This window comes from Saimiri boliviensis, chromosome 10 (assembly GCF_048565385.1).
Source record: "Saimiri boliviensis isolate mSaiBol1 chromosome 10, mSaiBol1.pri, whole genome shotgun sequence".
Lineage (NCBI taxonomy): Eukaryota > Metazoa > Chordata > Mammalia > Primates > Cebidae > Saimiri > Saimiri boliviensis.
In genome coordinates, this window is record NC_133458.1 from 118827219 (window position 1) to 118843346 (window position 16128).

At 40.6% G+C, this 16128-nt stretch overlaps 1 protein-coding gene across 7 annotated transcripts in view; it reads left to right on the forward strand.

The window, feature by feature from the left end:
* Positions 1–16128, forward strand: part of ELMO1 (engulfment and cell motility 1) — a 573930-nt gene that overhangs the window by 404643 nt on the left and 153159 nt on the right. For all 7 annotated transcript variants that reach the window (XR_012512236.1, XM_003930745.4, XM_010341311.3 and 4 more), the window contains one exon: positions 11493–11629. Coding sequence is in view for 6 of the 7 variants with exons in the window: in XM_003930745.4 (XP_003930794.1) it covers positions 11493–11629 (137 nt within the window). In the remaining variant the exon portion in view is untranslated. The remainder of the gene's footprint in view (positions 1–11492; positions 11630–16128) is intronic.

Genomic DNA, 16128 nt, shown 5'->3' on the forward strand with positions numbered 1-16128 from the left:
TCCACAGGCAGGAGAAAATGAGAGGAGATGTCCCAGCTCAAGCAGTGAGGCAGGCAAAAGGTCTAAGTTCCTCTTTCCTCTACCTCTTTGTTCCGTTCAGACCCTCAAGGGATTGGGTGTTACCCACCCACACTGGGGAGAGCTGTCTACGTCATGAGTTCACTGATTAAGATATTAATCTTGACTGGAAATACTCTCACAAACACGCTCAGAAATAATACTTAATCTGGGCACCCTTTGGCCCAGTCAAGTTGATGCATAGAATTAGCTACATCTCCTGATGTTCCAGGAACACTACTCCCAGAAGATGAGTAAAATATATTTAGCAAAATAAGTGTGTTTCATACTTAGTTTTGCATTGCTAATTTATACCACAAACTTGATACTCCTCTCCAGAAAATCTGTTGTTGTTGTTGTTTTCTGTTCTTTTTTCTCTTTGGGCCAAGAAAGAGCATTTTTTAGACCTAAAAGCTGCTCCAGAAACGATTATTTTGCCAATAGATGAAGTGTAAATGCTCCAGGTTCTGTTCTGTGCACGTCTTGATTGTTTTCAACTGGAGGACAAAGGAAAAGAGCAAACACAGAGCATATCAGCAAGACCATTTTTCAATTATAAGCAAATTCCCAGGGGTTACTTAGTGTGCATTTACCAGAAATCTTAATTTATTGGTTTTTCTGCATATTTGCCTTTCAGTTCAACATCTCACAAGATAACCTTGCTGCTCTATAACTTTCTAGGAGATTAGGGTACCTTCCTAATGCAAAGTTTGTAAGATTTCACTACAAGTTAAACCTTAAATCAATGACCTTTTGGGGAAAAAATCATATCTGTATTCTGCATAACATTTTGTGACTAATATTTATGGAGTGCTTACCAAATGTCAGGCGCTCAACTAAGCATTTTATGGGAATCTTTCCACTATATCTTCAGTCAATTCTACAAAATATGCGTTTTTGTTATTCTCATCAGAGTAAAAGAGGCTCAGAGACATGAACAGACTTGGTTGGGATCACACAATCAAGTGGCAGAGGGAGAATTCCAGCTGTAGTCCTAACTCCAGAATAATCCTAACCACTTTGTACTAAGGCATTTACCTGGGTCATCACTCATCCTTAATACACTGAAATGTTAGTTCACTGGATTCCAAAAAAAAGCAAGAATCCTCAAATCACCTGACTTTTAATTTTATTAAACAGAGACCAAAAGTAAGCATAAGAAAAGAGATGGAAAGTTGTCACTTTATCATACTCCTGTTTGAACCCCTTTAATGGCTTCCCATTGCAGGTGGAATAAGTTCACCTCCCTAATGCGGTCTACAAAGCATTGTGTGACCTGATGCCTGCTGTTTTTTTTAGCCTTGCCTTTTACCCATATCCCCTTGCTCATGAGCTTAAGGTCACACAGATAAGTGGCAGAGCCAGGATCCAAACTCAGACAGACTGTCTCTAGGGCCATGCTCATAACCACCTTGCTAGTTAGATGGATGGATGGACCAACAGATGGTCTAATGTGCATATGAATGGATGGACGGAAGGAAGGGAAAAAAGGAGGGAGGGATGGAGGGAGGGAGAAAGAAAGCACCCATAAGTGGATGAAGGAAGGGAGAGAATAAAAAAGAGAGGGAGATGATTTAAAGAAACCCGAAACACTTCTCAGAGTTCATACACAACTAATCAAGTCTATTATAGTTTTAACATTGACATCTGCAGTACCCTTCAGTAAGACTGCGATCCCCAATCATGAAAGAAAATGCATGCATAGGCTGGTGCTCATGCCTGTATTCTCAGAACTTTGGGAGGCTGAGGCCAGTAGATCACTTGAGGTCAGGAGTTCGAGAACAGCCTGGCTAACATGGTGAAACCCTGTCTCTACTAAAAAAATGGCCGGGCGCGGTGGCTCAAGCCTGTAATCCCAGCACTTTGGGAGGCCGAGGCGGGTGAATCACGAGGTCGAGAGATCAAGACCATCCTGGTCAACATGGTGAAACCCCGTCTCTACTAAAAATACAAAAAATTAGCTGGGCATGGTGGCGTGTGCCTGTAATCCCAGCTACTCAGGAGGCTGAGGCAGGAGAATTGCCTGAACCCAGGAGGCGGAGGTTGCGGTGAGCCGAGATCGCGCCATTGCACTCCAGCCTGGGTAACAAGAGCGAAACTCTGTCTCAAAAAAAAAAAAAAAAAAAAGTACAAAAATTAGCAAGGCATGGTGGCATGCACCTGTAATCCCAGAGCTTGAACCCAGGATGCAGAGGTTGCAGTGAGCCGAGATAGTGTCACTGCACTCCAGCCTGGGCAACAGAGCAAAACTTGATCTGAAAAGAAAAAAAAGAAAAAAAAAGAAAAGAAAAAAAATGCATGTATATACTCTTTTATCTATCCAACAGATCAAATTAAACTAATGTCCAGGTATGGAGAGCTACCCTCTGCCCGACTTTAGAAGCTGATAACAGTTCGGTGATTGGACTAAGATGCCTGCATAAATCAGTTATGTACTTTTTTTTATCCTGCCAGTGAACCTAGTTACCTGAAATGTCAATCCTATTCCTAGATGGACAGAGCATACACAACACTTGTTCTGAAAAGCCCACTGAAATCATATGTATGACATATTATAGTTTCATCCTGTCTACAGTGCCATTGCTCCTGGAAAGCTCATATTCTACCTTTTTAAGTTAAATTTTCATAAAAAGTGTAACTTACATAGAAGTGTTCAAATCCTAAGAGCACACACAGCTCAGTTAATTTTCAAACCACCAACCACCTGTGTAACTACTACCTAGCTTAAGAAAGAGCTTTAAACAACCCTCAGAGACCCTCTTGGGCCATCCTGCCACTCTCAGTTTCTTCTCCCTCCTGAAAGAACAATACCTATTTCCATTATCATCAATGAATGTTGCCTGTTCTGAGCTTTAAATAAATAGAATCATATCCTATGGTCTCTTTTGTGTGGGGCTCTTTTTGCTCCACATTATGTTTGTTTCCATTCATTCATCTTATCATGAGTGTTATTTGAATACATCCATATTATGTGCAGCATTTTTAAAAATAATTTCTTTGTAGTAAGTATGCTGCTGTATGAATAAACCATGATTTATTTTTCTAGTCTGTTGGATGGACATTTAGATTGTTTCAAGTTTTGGCTGTAACAAATAGTGCTGCTGTGAACATTCATATACATTTCTCTTGGAATGCATATGTATGCATTTCTGTTGGGTTTATATCTTTGGCTAGAATTGCTGTATTATAAAGTAAGAATATTTTAGCTTTAGCAAATACTGCTAAACTGTTTTACAAAGTGGTCGAACAATTTTATACTTCCGTCAACAGTGGATGATTATTCCATTTGTTCCACATTCTTATCAACACTTAGTGTTCTCCATCTTTTATTTTAGCCCTTCTGGTGGATGTTTGAAAGTAGCTCATTGTTTAAAGCTGCATATTTTTGTGTGTGACTTAAAAAGGTTAGCCCCTTTTTATGAGTCATTGGCTACTTAGATGTCCTATTTTGTGAAGTGCCTATTTACATTTTGCCCAAATACTGTTGGGTTGTCTGTCTTTTACTTAGCAACTTATGGGAGTGGTTATGTATCATAAATACAAGTTATTAGATAATGTTGAAGTTTTTTCTCCATTCTAAGGTTCCCATTTTTGTTGTATATTTTGACAAACAAGTTTTTGAGTTTAATAAAATAGAATCAAACATTTTTCTTATGATTAATGATGTTTCTGTTTTACTTAAGAAACTTCTTCCTCCCTTAAAGTCATGAATATATTCTTACATTATATGAAAACAACTTCATCATTTTTTCTTTCACATTAAGATCTGTAATCCACACATCATTGATCTTTGCAGATGGTGTGAGGTAGGGAGTTATAATTGATTTCTGCCAGATGCAAATACAATTGGCCCAATTGAAATTCCTTTCCACTGCCGTGTCATTTTTGTCATAAATCCAGTGACTGTATATATGGGTCTCTGGACTCCCTATTCTATTCCATTTTTCTATTTTTCATTCATGCAACAATACCACACTGTCTTCATTGCTGTCATTTTATAAGTTTTTGTATTTGGTCCCAAAAGTTTTCCAAATTTGTCATTTTGGCTAGGTACAATAATAATTAGTTATTACAATGAGTAACAACTAACATGTGCGGAGTGCTTATTTTGTCTCAGTTACTGTATGAATCACTCTACATTTAATCTTAACAGCAACCTGATAAGATACAAAGCATTGGTGTTTTTTTGTTTGTTTGTTTGTTTGTTTGTTTTTATGGGGATATAGAGGTCTGGAGGAATTTTAAGGTGATGAAGGTCACATTGCTATTAAGTAGTGACATCAACATTTGCATGCAGGCCAACTTGGCTGAAGAAGCTCTGCTCTTTTATTAACACACACTGTGTCCCTGGGACGTGGCCTCCTATTACTTGTGCAGAATCAGCTGTCTTTTGGTGCTATGGGTCTGATTTTCAGCCTTAACACTAATCAGTCCTTTTTTTCTTCTCTCCATGTCTTCAAAAAAGGCCCAAGGGAAGGTGAACAATGAAGCATTGGATAAATTTCATACCATTTTTCAGTATAAATTTCATACTATTTTTGGGATGGCTGAGGATACAAAAGACTATCCAGAGTTCTATTAAACCAGACTTCAGGAGCTGGGAAGAGCTGCAAAGGTTTAAAGCCTCTGATCCCCTGTCCTAAAATAGCAGGGGTGGTAGCTTCTATCTAGACTGAACTCATTGGCAGTGAAGGAACTTCAAGTTCTTGACCCCACTCTCCTCTTTTCACCTCTCCAACCTACAAAAGGTTCTGAACTTTTAGTATCTTCCCACGCAGCACCACCTTCCAAAATCAAACTGTTCAGGAATACCAGGTTTAAAAATAGAAAACTCAAAGTTTTCTAGGTAGGGTAAGATTATTTTTACACAAAGCTATAAATATACATCTGCATCAGAGAATTTATAAATATATTATCCAGACTGACCCTAGAACCACAAATAGTTCTAATGTAAGTTTCTGCTGTAGATCACCAGGCAGACTTTAATGACTGCTCTGGCAGTTTTTCTATGTTAAATGCTTTTGTGTGTCTAAGATTTATTTCCTTTTTCCTGTAATTCATAACTTTACAACAAAATGTCCATTTTGTTAGGCCAGTGTGTGTGTCTTTTTCAAAGTTCACCATTTCCAAAGGCTGTTGGAATAGCTCATAGAGTCACAGTAAAAAATATTCATATTTGCCCAGTGCTTCTCAAATCTCTGTCATTTGTGAATGGTTCCAAAGTCTGTCTTAGCATCACCAAGGTCACAGAAAGGATGGAACAGAGCTTTTCAGCATCTCAGAATTTGTATTTGTCTTTAGAAAATTCCTGTGAGAGCAAAAATGGTATGCATTTTCTTGTCATCTTGTCATTCTATCATTAATCAAGTAATTTCCTTATGAAATGGTCTGCATTAGGTGGGATTAATAAGTTGATAGAATATAAAAACAACTGAGAATTTTCTTATGAAAGAAAGAATAAATACTTGCTCATCAAACGTTTGCTAAACCTGTCAAATACACTCTAATACCTTCACACTCTAAATTAAATGTGTAGTCATCCTGTCAATAAAAGAAATAGTAGTTTAGGAAGTAAAGTTCAGTGCAGGCAGACTCTCTAAATTTTATAATTTTGGGTAGGCTTTGGGGACTTGAAGATACATTATCTGATGTGTATGTGTATGGAGACTGCTGGAATTTTGGACTTGGCAGGAGCCTTACAAATCAGTTAGCCCAACTCAATTACAGATAAGAAATCTGGAGCCTAGGGAGCTACAATAACCTTTGCAAGGTTATGGTCAGCTCTAGAACCATTCCCTGCACTCATCTTTCATTGTTTGTTTGCTACAGAGCCATAACCGTTGTTTTCTGAGAGCCAGTGACAATACCTCCCTCACTGTACATTACCTGGTGCCCAATAGGAATACATCTACTTTGACAGGCAAAATGCTACATAAGTGTACAGCATTCTTTTTATTTATTTATTTTTTTAATTGCATTTTAGGTTTTGGGGTACATGTGATGAACACGCAAGATTGTTGCATAGGTACACACTTGGCAGTGTGGTTTGCTGCCTTCCGTCCCCTCACCTGTATCTGTCATTTCTCCCCATGCTATCTCTTCCCACCTCCCCACCCCCCGTCCCTCCCCCATTCCCCCCCCAACGGACCCCAGTGTGTAGTGCCCCCCTCCCTGTGTCCATGTGTTCTCATTGTTCAACACCCGCCTATGAGCGAGAACATGCGGTGTTTCTTATTTTTATTTTTAAAGACTTATATGTTCAGGTTATAGCTGCTTTCAAAGCTGCCCCACTTATAAGTGAATGAGATATCAGCAAATTAATAGAATCTGTTGTACCCTCAGTCCTGAAAATATGTTAATATTCTAGACTTAAAAAACCATTGTGTTGGTTTTTTAAACAAAGTGAAATCTCATTGTGTTAAAAATAGTGTGATTAAAAGTAATTTCATATTTTAAAATATCTTACTATTTTTGTCTCATTGAAAGTATCTCTCTAGATTTCATTTATAATATATTGTCTGCTAATTCGATTCTTTTTTTCTCAATAAGTGTTGTTTTCCTTTTAAAACAATAGTAAACCTCACCCTTCCTGGTTTTATTTGTTTAATTAAACCTAAGAAACATATTTTTAGAATTAGGCTATCTCTATAGGGTGACAAGCTCACATGTATAAATGTGTAGCCTGGGACCTCTCCCAGGCTCCACTTGATGAATGGTGAACATGGCCACCCTGTTGGCCCACACTTGCATTGAGCTTGCTGTCTTAGTCACTGTTCCCATTTGATCCTCACAGCAAGCTGATGAAGTTTGTATACAAATACACAAAGCTGTTCCTTGTGTTACCTGTCAAGGATCAAGTTGTTCTTACTTTGTTATTTGCCCATATCTCCTTGCAAAGGAGGAGTCTTCAAGAATCTTAAAATGATGGCAGGCCAACTCCTTCACGTGGAGGTTGGAAACACCAGTGCTGGAGATAAAACGCTGGGTTTGATTTCTGGCACTGTCACTATTAGTTATTTACCTTCACAGTTCCTCAGTTTTCTCGTCTGTGAAACAGGGGTGGTAATAATAGTACCTTTGTTGTTACTACAGATTCAGAGAGTTCAGACAGGAAAAGCTCTTAGTAGAGTACCCTGCACATAGCTGTCTCCTCATGTGAAATTTCAGCTTTGGAGTCTGAATACTTCAGTAGGTTTTTGACATAATCATCAGGAATGATTGGTTGACTCTACCCCTCCTTATCTATGGGTCCATAAAGGTCATTCACCAGATTCCTCTTTCCTTGCTCATCTTGTAGAATTGTCTTTAAGAAGCCATATAGTGTGTTGAGAATGATGATTTAAAATAGTAACTAATAGCCACCGTTTACTAAGCCTATCCCATGTACTTGATCAAAAATAGTAACTAGCTGTGCATGGTGGCTCACACCTATAATCCCAGTGCTTTTCAAGGTCAGGAGTTAGAGACCAGGCTCGCCAACATGGTGAAACCCCATCTCTACTAAAAACACAAAAATTAGCCCGACATGGTGGTGTACACCTGTAGTCCCAGCTACTTGGGAGGCTGTGGTCGGAGAATCACTTGAACCCAGGAGGCAGAGTTTGCAGTGAGCTGAGACTGCACCTCTGCACCCCAGCCTGGGCAACAGAGCAAGATTTCATCTCAAAAAAAAAAAAAAAAAAAAGTAACTAATAGCCTCCATTTACTAAGCCTATGCCATATGCTTGATTAAAAAATAGTAGCTAGTAAGGTCCGGAAGGGGAGCATAACTCTGATGATTCCAACCTAACTCCACGTGAGTCACAAGTAGTAGGAGGAAGGCAGAGGAATCTTAGGCAGTAAATACACACAAGCATTAATAGGTAAAGCTGCACCTCTTGTAAATTTTACTTCGTAAATACTTTCTGTGGATAGAAAAACAATTGTTTCAGATTTGTATTGGCGGAGGTTCATTGGAGGCAGGGTTAATTGGGAAACAGAATGAGGAAAGAGAGTGCAGCAGAACAAGGATGGGCTTTGGAGCCAACTTGACCTTCAATCCTAGTACCACGACTCGCAAACCATGTGACCTTGGACAAGTCACCTAACCTTTCTAAATCTCCTATTTATAGTCTTAAAAAGAAGTTAGTAACATCTTCCTTTTGTGCTTGGCATAATAAGTGATGATAAAGTCCGTCATCCAGGACCTGGTGTGTGGCTGCAGGCGGTGGTATTGCTGGCCTTGGTACTGCTATCTGATGGCCAGGTCTCCTCCATTAGCAGGCGTTGGCTACACACTTGCTGTGATCCACGTTGGACTGCAGGTCATGATCTGGATTTATATTGAAGGAGCAGTACGGGAGACCTAAGAGAGTGAGTGGAGAGGTTAATTTTCAAAGCAGCAACCACAAAGAAATGCAGTGAGCTCTTAATGTCAACTAAGGCAGGAAGCCTACTGCTGAGTCAGCTAAACTGTGGGTTTTAGGTGCTCATTTGGGGCCAACTAAAAAAACCTCATGATGAAAGGTGTTATTTATCTAAGTTTTACCTTTCTCATATATAAAATGAGGATGTCCGTAAGACCTACCTTCTGTTGCAAGAATAGTGCCTGTAGAGCCCTTAGCATGTCATATGCACCCAAAAAGTTAACTATTAGTTAATTGTTAATGATGTCACTTCCCTTCCTCTTCACCCAAACAAGAGCAGGGCTTGCAAGTCTCAGTTTTGTCTGGCTATCTTAGTTCTACTCATCACATAAAAACTTCAGGGCATAAAGTACACATCTAATCACATTAGATCCAAAAATTATACTGTGATAATGTGATTAATAACGAGTTCTTGGACGGCAATAGTGTTTTAAGGTACAGCTGAAGACTTGTAGATTTCACTGGCTTCAGTGCTCATGAAAGTGAGACTGACTGCTCATTGCCCAGGGCAGCAAACTGCACAGTCTGCCAGTGTTGATCTTCTGAATTTCCTAAATAGCTTTGTATTGCAAGTCAGAACTTCACATTTGCCATCTTTCTACTAATAACACAGGCTGGTGTGGGATGACTTATACGTTCTTGCTTCTAACTGCTGAAATGCAAATAGGCTGGACTAGGAATTGGTGGGGCAGAAATCACAGAAAAACTCAAGTTCCTGGAAATAGTAGGCAAATACAATATTTATTGTCATCACCACCACTTCCCTCCATATTGGCATTAACTTTTATCCTGTCCAAAGCACTTTCCCCTCAATTGGCTCATTTGTTCTGCCCTGAAGCCTAGGGAAAAGGCAGAAGCGATTTAATTTCCTTTTTTTTTTTTTTTTTAGATGGAGATTCACTCTTGTCACCTAGGCTGGATTGCAGTGGTATGGTCTCAGCTCACTGCAACCTCCACCTTCCGGGTTCAAGTGATTCTCCTGTCACAACCTTCCGAGTAGCTGAGACTGCAAATGCATGCCACCACACTTGGTTAATTTTCGTATTTTTAATAAAGACAAGATTTCAGCATTTTGGCCAGGCTGGTCTCTCAAACTCCTGTCCTCAAGTGATCCACCCACTTTGGCCTCCTAAAGTACTGGGATTACAGGTGTGAGCCATTGTGCCCAGCCCTTTATTTTTTAGTTAAGAAAATTGAGGCTCAGAAAGGTGAACTGACTTGCTCCTGATTGGCCTAGACTGCACTTGAACCCAAATCTTCTGTTCCCTGACTCCCGGACCTTTCCTACAGGACTGTGCATTGCTCCTGGCCCATGCTTTTACTTTATGCAGAAGGAAAGAGCATTACCATATCTTCAAATAGGGTTGTGCCCTTGAGAAGTGGAGAGCTGTGCAAATATATACCACTTTGCTGTTGTTTTAAGCTGCTCAGAAGTCTGAAATTCACTGTAAGAGATAAGAGGTTGGTGTATAATAACTTGGTGGCCATGTACCCTTAAGTGTGTTTCCTTGAGGCTTGATGAGGGTTTGTTCACTGGGGGCCTGCTCTGTAGGATTCTAAGAGGATTTGCTGCTCATCCACATGGCAGGCACCAGGTCTCTCCCTGAGAACAGAAGGTCTCCCCTGTAAACCTGCTCCCACCCCTCCCTCCATCCTCTCCTGGACTTCTAGGGCCTGAGACCCCACTATTCTGAGCCTTGAGGATGAATTGACCTTAAAAGGGATTCCAATAACAAACGAAACACCGCATGTTCTCACTCATAAGTGGAAGTTGAACAATGAGAACACATGGACGCAAGGAGGGGAACAACATACACCAGAGCCAGTTGGGGGTTGTGGGGTCAAAGGGAGGGAGAGCATTAGGACAAATAGCTAATGCATGTGGGGCTTAACACCTAGATGATGTGTTGCTGTGCCGCTGTGCGAAAGCCATCCAGTCCTCATGCAAACCACCATGGCACATGTATACCTATATAACAAACCTTCAGGTTCTGTACTTGTATCCCAGAACTTAAAGTAAAATTTAAAAAAAAAAAAAAAAAGATTCCAAATAAAATAGAAAGACTTTCACTGTATGTAACAGCTTAGATTTTATTTTTTAAAAACCTTAGGGTATTGATTTTGGGGGTCAAAAACCTTAGTTCCTTGGGCTCCACCATATCCTCACCTGTAAGACATGAGTAGTAAGAGGAACTTTAAAGTTCAAATGAGGCGTAATGTACAAAAGGGCTATAAAAATGTAAGCTTGGCAGATGGGATGTAGGGAGGGGTTGGGGTGCTGGTCTGAGGAGGAGGAGGAGAGTAGGGGCTAGACCTAAATCTCAGAGCACTAGGTCTGACCCAGGGAAGCTCTACAATGGGGCATTGAAGGCAATTTGGGCTGACTTTATGGTTTTATCCAGGACTGGACCAGTTGCAGCCTTCAGAGTCGTTCGGGTTGCTTTGACCTCCAGCCATCTGTGCCTGGAAATGTAAAACAAATGGTTAATGGCATCAGATGGTTAATGATCTCACATGTCTCCTGCTTACTGCCATAAGAGAGAAGAGCCCCCTGGAGAAATAATCACGGATGTTATTTTCAAAGTTGCAATTAATCGTGTATTCAGGAAAACCCGTCTTCTGCCAGTTATTCTGATAAGAAAGAGGAAATTGAGGGTGACAGAGGAGCTGTGCCTGAGAGGGCAGTTTGAATAATCTGTATAAGATCAAGAAGGCAGATATAGGCTCATAATCAACACAGCTGTTTTGGAACAAAGCCCGGGGGATCATATCCTGGAGTGGGTTAGGGACTGACTTTTGTCAGTCAAAATATGTGCCTAAGGCTAGGTCTGACTATCTGACCTTAAACTTCTAAGTTGAATGAGGGCCAGGGCCATCCTTCGGTTTCTTTTTCAAAAAAGCTTTTTCATTATTATTGCCTGAACCAAAGATACCTCCGCTTGTCTCTCTTTGGGGCACTTACCGGTGGTTATGTCCTCGCATTTCACTGTTTTAAAACTTCTTCCCATATCTTCCATCTCTTTCCTCCAGCTAGTGAGACCTGCAATGACTTCCACCCGATGTTCTTCACCCACGACAGATCATTTGAGGAGTTTTTCTGCATCTGTATTCAGCTCCTGAACAAGACATGGAAGGAAATGAGGGCAACTTCTGAAGACTTCAACAAGGTAACACTGATCTCTGGTAGAGACAGGGGATTCCCATGATGTCACAGGGGCCTGCTGCATGGTCCCTCTGCTGTGTGCAGAAGGCAGTTGGCGAGGTGGGGAAATGAGGAAGACTGCAATTCAATTTGCTTCAAAAATGAAGAAAGACAAACATACCTATATAGACCTGAATCTGTGTGTGTGCTGGGGATGACCTCATCCCACTGGGGGTAAGCTTGGAGCAGCCTTGCTCCTTTTGTGTTAAGTCGGAGCCACCAGCGGAGACTCTTTCTGGAGAAACACTATCAAGGTGAATGCTTCCTTTCATAGCTTTGGTTTGAGATGCCTTGTCAATATTGCAGAGCCTACCAGGGAAGGGGCCTTCCCTCGACCTGTCCAGGAAACTTGTACAGAGCAAATGAGATCAGGGAGATTGCTCAGCCTAGATGGTTTATTTGTGGATTATGGATGTGCTGTGATCATCTGCCCTGTGCTGTGTCAAAAAGAATTTTTATGAAAATGGAAGATCTCTTTCAAAGAACTGAGGAATTAAAGTTATATGCAGCATTTCTTGGTTTACAGTAAGGATTTGATCCTTTGAACTGAGATGTCCTTTGGTTTTCTGTATCATAATGTCTCACAAGAGTAGGACTTTTACATTTTCATTTGTGTGTGAGTAAGGAGTAGAGGGAAGGACACTGGCCAAATTAAAGAGAGCAGAAGCACTATCCATGCTTTCATAGAGAAGCAACATCTTTGTCCTGAGATAAAAGCCTGATTAGCATTAATAACTAGTAGGATATTGCAGCGTTTAGGTACTTTTAATTCGCAGCTACGTACGGCTCTGAAGGTGGTCGGGCCCATCACCCATGCCTACTCACTCAGCGCTAAGGGCTGTGACTCTAAGAGTCAAAGGGTCTGGCCCTCAGTCATGCTGTGGGGCTTCCATGGGCATGTGCTTAGTGCGTAACAATATCTGAATTTCACCTGTACTTAGTATGCTTGTTGGTCATTGCCTCCCTGTCACCTTGAATATACATCTCATCCTGTTTCCCACTGTACTTCTGGTTTGTGGCATCTTGAACCAACGCCAATTGAAAAGAAAGAAAATCAGAAAAAGGACCCAAGGTTCAGTCAGGTCCTAACCTAAGGGGCTAAGGCCACTTTGCCCTGTATCATTTCAGCTCTTTCATGTGCTGCTTTGTGAAAGTCATCTAGTCCTCAGCTTTGTGAGCTGGGGACACCTGTTCCTCCAGGAGAAGGAGACCTCATCAGCTATTATGGATTTGGGCATCAGGGGTCTGCTTTCTGAGAGATTTCATTTATCCTGCTTTTCTTGAATTATAAATTCCACATTTTTGCAGAATAAAATCTGCAATTGATAATGTTGCAGATAGTATTATTGTTGATCTAGGCACAGATAAGCTGTGTAGAAAATATTATGAAAGTTCTGCGGAGGGCTGACTCTGGGGATGAGCATTCAGACACTTAAATCCTATGGAAGTTATGGTTTGTAACATGAAGCACCAAGAGTTCCTTGTTAGCAAAGGAAGCCAGAGGCCTCAGGCTGGAGGAGGTGGGCACAGCTGGTGGAGGGTAGTGACCATAGTTCTGAGGTCCCTGTGGCTTATCATGGCCGTGTGCTCAGATTAGTGGCAGACATACTGCCTGTTCAGGGTGAGGGCCTGCCAGGTGACAGGAAGCCCCGCAGAGTATCACCCTGAAACTTTTATCATAATTAACCTAGATGCCTGCAAAAACTCTTCAGCAAGACCTAAGAACCAGGTTTTGGGTGCAGTTTCTTACTGTAGCCCTAGTGCCATCTTTCTGTGTTGTTTACAGATCATAGACTAATGCTGGGTCACACGTCTACTGCCAAGTAGGGATGGCAGCTTATGGCTGAGGACAGGCAGCTCCGGGCCCGGGAGGCAGAGGGTCCTGCCTCACATACAGATAGCCATCAGGCAAGAGCAGATGTCAGAGGAAAATCAAGGATGAAAAGTACTAGGAATTTTAATTTTCTACATTAAATACTTTTGTTGTGTTTGCTTTTTTTTTCGGTACTATTCATGCCTCACTTATGTAACCAAAAAAATTTATCAGGTATTTACATTGTTATCATGTATGTATCGATTTTCTGTTGCTGATCTAACAAATTACCACAAATTTAGTAGCTTAGACAATACAAATTTATCTTACAGTTTCATAGTTCAGAAGCCAACAGTGGATTTCACTGGGCTAAAACCAAGGCGGCAGCTGAGCTGTGTTTCTTACCAGAGGCTCTAGGAGAGAATTCACTTCCTGGCCTTTTTTCGCTCTCTGGTGGCCACCTGCATTCCTTGGCTTATGTCCTTGTTGTCCATCTTCAAAGCCAGCAGGGACAGCTTGAGTCCTTCTCACATGTCACCCCATCACCCTGACCCCTCTTTGGCCTTGGTCTTCCACTTTAAGGACCTTATGATTACACCAGGCCACCTGGATAATCAGGCATCATCTTCCTGTCTTAAAGTTGGCTTATAATAACCTTAATTCTACCTGCAACCTCAATTCCCCTGTGCTGTAGAAGGCAACGTATTTGCAGGTTCTGAGGACTGGAGACGTAGGCACCGTGGGGAAGCTGTTATTCTGCCTATTCCAGTGTGTATTTGATTTACAGCTATTTTACATTTTTAGATGTGTAGATCAGTTTAAATTAATGAAACATGGACAGATGAGGCTTTCGTTTGTTTTTCTTTTTGCTGGTAGACACAATACCTGTTACAGAGTTATGCTAGTGGCAGCTCAGATACAGATATAATTATGTCCCTTCTCTTTTATGCTCCTGTTCTGCCTCCACTAGCCTTTTTATGAAAGAAGGCCCCTGTATGACAGTCTCTAGTTCATTTTGAAAACTCCCTTTCTGATTTTTTCCTGCTGCCCGTCTATCAGTCACTGTTCTGCTTTACCTGATAATAAATTGGAGAAGAGAGAAGAGCTGAAAGTTAAATCAGTTCACTTTTCTTCTTGTTATTAATTTGGTAGCAGAGGAGATTGAATTTAGGAACAAATGTGGGTTGTGAAGTTACTGGTAGATTTAATGTTTTTCTCTTATTCCCTGTCTGTCCAAATTCAAATTCAGAAATATCTTTAAAAAGCTCAATATGAAACATAATTTCTTTTCAACTTTCATGGACACCGTCTCAGGCTCTTGCCACTGTAAACAGAGCATGGAAGGTGGATTTACTTGTCAACCCTGAGACCCAGGGCTCTGTAAGCAGGGCTTAGCTGTCTGCTGTCTTTAGCTCCTCACTGGAGAAGCAGTGCCCCTCAATTTGAAATACTGATTTGCCCAACAAACTACTCTGGATTCTATTAGAGGCAGGAATAGCTTCTGCAGTCCGCCTTGCTTGGGACACCAGTTTATAGATATCTAGTGCTTGGTAGTTAATGCCACTGCTGGAAGAGCGTGTTTGGAAAAGCAGCTGTTGTCTGCTCTTCCGGGCTTGGGAAGCAGCAGATGGAATGGTTTTTATTTATATAAGAGAAGTAGAATTGGAGAGTGATTAAAATATTTATGCTTTGAAAAGTACTTTCTTTCAGTTTCTCAGTATAGCATTCTGCAGAATAATCCATTGATTCAGGCCATTGAGTTTGCGTTCTATGTTTTCGTCTTTTATTACCAATATTTTAGAGCATGCATTATTCATTTTTATAGGCATTAGGGAAGAGCTAAACTGCAGCTGGATACCTCAGCACACAAGTAGCCCCATAATCATTTCACTGAAATCTTCATTTTTGAGTGAGGTAAGAAAGGGGACACAAGTAATTTTGATATTTTAGGCATGGGAATCTCACTTAAAGCATGTGTGCCTTACTACTCCACTGTAAAAAAAAAAAAAAATCTAATGAGAATATACGCTTTAAAATATATGTCTTCGTGTAGCAGTGTTTCTCAGCGTCAGCTGTACATTAGAATCACCTGGGGACTTTTGAACATCCTGTTTTCCCACTGGCCAACTGCACCACAGATTAATTAAATCATTGGAGGGGGAAGGCTATGAATGAGCATTTTCATTAAGGTAGATTTGATCATTAAAGGGGATTTATGTCAGTGGAATCACCATCAGTTGACACCATCACATGACACTTATGAGCCACTGTAAATTTCGTGCATTGATGGAGTAGGATGCTCATTGACCTGTACGACCCAGGTTTTCATCCTGGGTCTGTTATTCAAGAGCTGTGTGTTTGATAATTTAAAAAATAATAATAGTTTTTAAAAGGATATATGACCCTCTGTTTTTGGTGGGGTGATAATAAATTGAAGCAATTAGGGTAAAAATGCTTTGAGGGAGTAAAACTGGCATATGTAGTTGTGGAGTGTTCTTTTGTATGAATAAGAGAAAGCCTGTCTGTGAAAAATGAACAAATTGCCCTTTTCACAAGCAGACATTTTTTTGGCTATGTTAAAAAAAAAAAAAAAAAAAAAAAAGTGAAGCCTTGAATTCCACACAAAGTTCTGAACCGAATTAGTAACCCCT